Source organism: Cariama cristata, unplaced genomic scaffold (genome assembly GCF_000690535.1).
Source record: "Cariama cristata isolate BGI_N322 unplaced genomic scaffold, ASM69053v1 scaffold20049, whole genome shotgun sequence".
Taxonomy (NCBI): domain Eukaryota; kingdom Metazoa; phylum Chordata; class Aves; order Cariamiformes; family Cariamidae; genus Cariama; species Cariama cristata.
In genome coordinates, this window is record NW_009634266.1 from 1 (window position 1) to 3005 (window position 3005).

The 3005-nt window shown below is 39.8% G+C and overlaps 1 protein-coding gene across 1 annotated transcript in view; it reads right to left on the bottom strand.

Moving 5' to 3' along the window:
- Positions 1-1592: 1592 nt before the first annotated feature.
- The window catches only part of LOC104166979 (ETS-related transcription factor Elf-1-like), a gene marked incomplete at its 5' end in the record, with an annotated part of 14242 nt that continues 12829 nt past the window's right edge, over positions 1593-3005 (bottom strand). Inside the window, 1 exon segment of the mRNA XM_009707096.1 lies at positions 1593-3005. This exon segment is cut by the window's right edge and continues 20 nt beyond it. Within this exon segment, the coding sequence (XP_009705398.1) occupies positions 2655-3005 (351 nt within the window).

Here is a 3005-nt window from a genome sequence, read left to right on the forward strand (position 1 = left end):
AGCCTGAGGCCGGCCGGCCTGCCTCCCTTCTCCTCGGGCGCCCTTCTGTGAAACGCCTCAGAAAAGAAGTGCCGTTTTCTCCTCTGCAGCCTCACACGCATGCAGAGAACAACTGTGGCCTCAGTGTTTTCTTCCTGACTCAGCAGCAGCTGGGATTTGAGGTCTGACATTTTGTTTGGCTGCTGGCAGAGGCACAAAGGCAGCTGTAAGAGGGGAGGAGTTGCTCAAACTCCAGGTGTGAGCCCTTTTTTATTTACTCCAGCATCTCCCTTCCTTGGTCATACTAAGGGGAGCTAGGCGTACAGATACACCTGGCTGGCAGACTGGAGCCTAAGGGATGTGGGAAGGGAGTGATTTTCATTTACTGTTTGTTACACAAGTCTGCTGTTGGAGACACATTACTGTCTGCTGGAGATTTTCTCCACACTCCAACTGACATAAACTAAGCTCACATCATTTTCCCTTTGTAATAGTTGCATCTATGGCAAGCAGTTTTGTTGGCGAAGTTGTAACCTTATGGTGTGATTTTTTTTCATGTTTCCAGTAAATTAGCAAAACAGTTTCCCCATGTTTAAAAACACTGTCAGTCAAGTGTTATCAGTTCAGGTTTCCTAGTATTATGAAATACTTGTACTACAGGAAAAAGTCCCTATTTTATAGTCTGATTAAAAAAAACCTACCCTCCCCCTCCAGTGCTTTCATCAATCTGAAATAGCCCTCAGGATGAGAACTGTACCAGATAATACTCCTGCAACACTCACCCACATTCCTAGCAGTATTGCCAGCTCTCCCCTGCTGCGGGGAGCGCTGCCAGATGAAACAACCAGTGGTCAGCTGGCAGCAGTTGCTTCGGTTTGGGTACGGCCAGCCATGGGTGGTGAGGTGCGTTGGATTGGCAGGTGGAAGCCTGACTGCGTGGGGGTCAGAGAGAAGAAACGTTGAATTAAACAGGGCGGCTTCAACTGCCAAGAAATGGGGCACCTGGGGCACAGAACTGCTTGTTCGATACAGTTTGTGGAGTTATTTCTGTTCAACTGGACCAAACTATCTCTGCCACAGTTCTGCTCGCATTAGGTTCTTCTGGTAGTCATACGCTGATCTTTAAATTTAATCTTTCAATCATAGAAAGTCATACTTCCTTTAATTTTACATTCCACTAATCCTACCAGGAATCATATTTATTTTGAATCCACCTTCTGTTGAAACCTTGCAATATGCGAGGTTCTAAAGCCCCAGTAGTTGTGCTATACAAGCTACAAAGACCTTTGCGATGAATGGCACCCCAGAACTACGTTCAAAATTCTGGGTTGTTTGTCTGTAACATATCGGGAAGCATCAGAAAAGTTTAAGTCCAGTTCTTGGACCCAACGTCCATTTGAGCTACAAAAATGTGCAGTACTGCTATTTCAAAGGATACCCACAGCATGTTGGTTGCATTCAAGTCTGTCCAGAAGCGATTCATTAATTGCTCATGTCCCACTACAGACCCACAGTGATTAATCACATTGTACTCTTTCTCAGTGTATTCTGGTTATTTATGATTGTCAAAACACTACAATAATATAAAAACATTTTGAGTAAATACAGAAAAGTGTTTTTCCACTTGATTTATTTTCATAATAAACCAATTAAAAATACAAAAGACAAGGTTCAGAGGGCTCCATCATTTAAAAATTTGTCTTTAAATACAAATTCACTCTGTAATAGGAATACATATAACATTAGACCTCTAAACATAATGATCTTATTTGCATCTATCAAAAATTTGTATGGAAACAAATTAGCTGAAAAAAATCCTGTGACATTGAATGTACATTATTTACAATCAAAAAAAGAATTCTTAGCAGTATTAATCTCCAAACACCTGCATAAATTGTATATATTTCATTTCCCTCCCCCCTTACAAAATAATCTGAAGTAGAAAGCAAGATTGTTAAGCTTCATAGTCGCAAAATGGCATGAAACGTTTGCACCTGTAGTGATGCTGTTAGCTTCTGTAATTAAATATATCTGGTGTTTTCATATAAAATATAGAAATGGCATTGTCCATTACAGGAATAAATGTTTCGCATACTCTCAATAGGAGTGTATATTCAATTTTGCACACACAAGAGCTTGTGCTGCAAAAACTGCAAGAGGATACCTGGTTATCAAAGTCTAAAACTGGTGTAATTCACCGGTATGAAACAGATACTTGACCATAAAAATTCATACACATGGAATGAAAATGTCCCACTAAAAGTAACTGTTGCTTCAAAAATTAAGTGATACATGTAGGGATTAAACAGAAAAGGTTATAATAACGTTACTGCAATGTAAATCGGCAACAGACTGAAAACATACAATAAGACAGAAGTTTGAAACTTTGGCCAACAACCTCAGGAGAAAATCTTCATAGCATAAAAAGCATGTTCCTTCATGCCTGTATTTTGAAACATGAGTAATATATAATTTCATTTATATGGTAACATTTAGCAATTAACAGAAAATCAAAATCCATTCTAAAGCATGAATTCTAACAATTAACTGCAGAAATTAAGTAGCTTTGCAACATCTTGCTTCAGAATCAAATCATATATACATAACTGAAAAGGTCCCATCACATTTATGAAAGTAATCATCCACAGGGTCTCTTTTTTTTTTTTTTTAATTTATTAATATGAATTGGGTTCCAAAGGCTCATTTTCTTGCTTCACTTGAACATTAGATGGGAAACCATTTGAATTGGACACTACCATCACAAACGGTTGCTGCTGGAATCTCTGCTCCGACTGCTCAGTATCATCTGATTTGTCACTGTCGTCTTCTTTTACTACTCCTTGTACGCCAATCTGTTTCGTTTCTGGTGCTTTAATAACCGAAGTGATCACCGTGCCCGATGGATGAGCTACCACCTGTGAGCTGCTAGGCGAAAATGTTACCACAGGGGTAGTGGCAGTGAAGGATGGAGACGAAGCCATGTTGACTGTTCCATTGCAAATTGTCTGCACGCTGCTGGTGAGCAC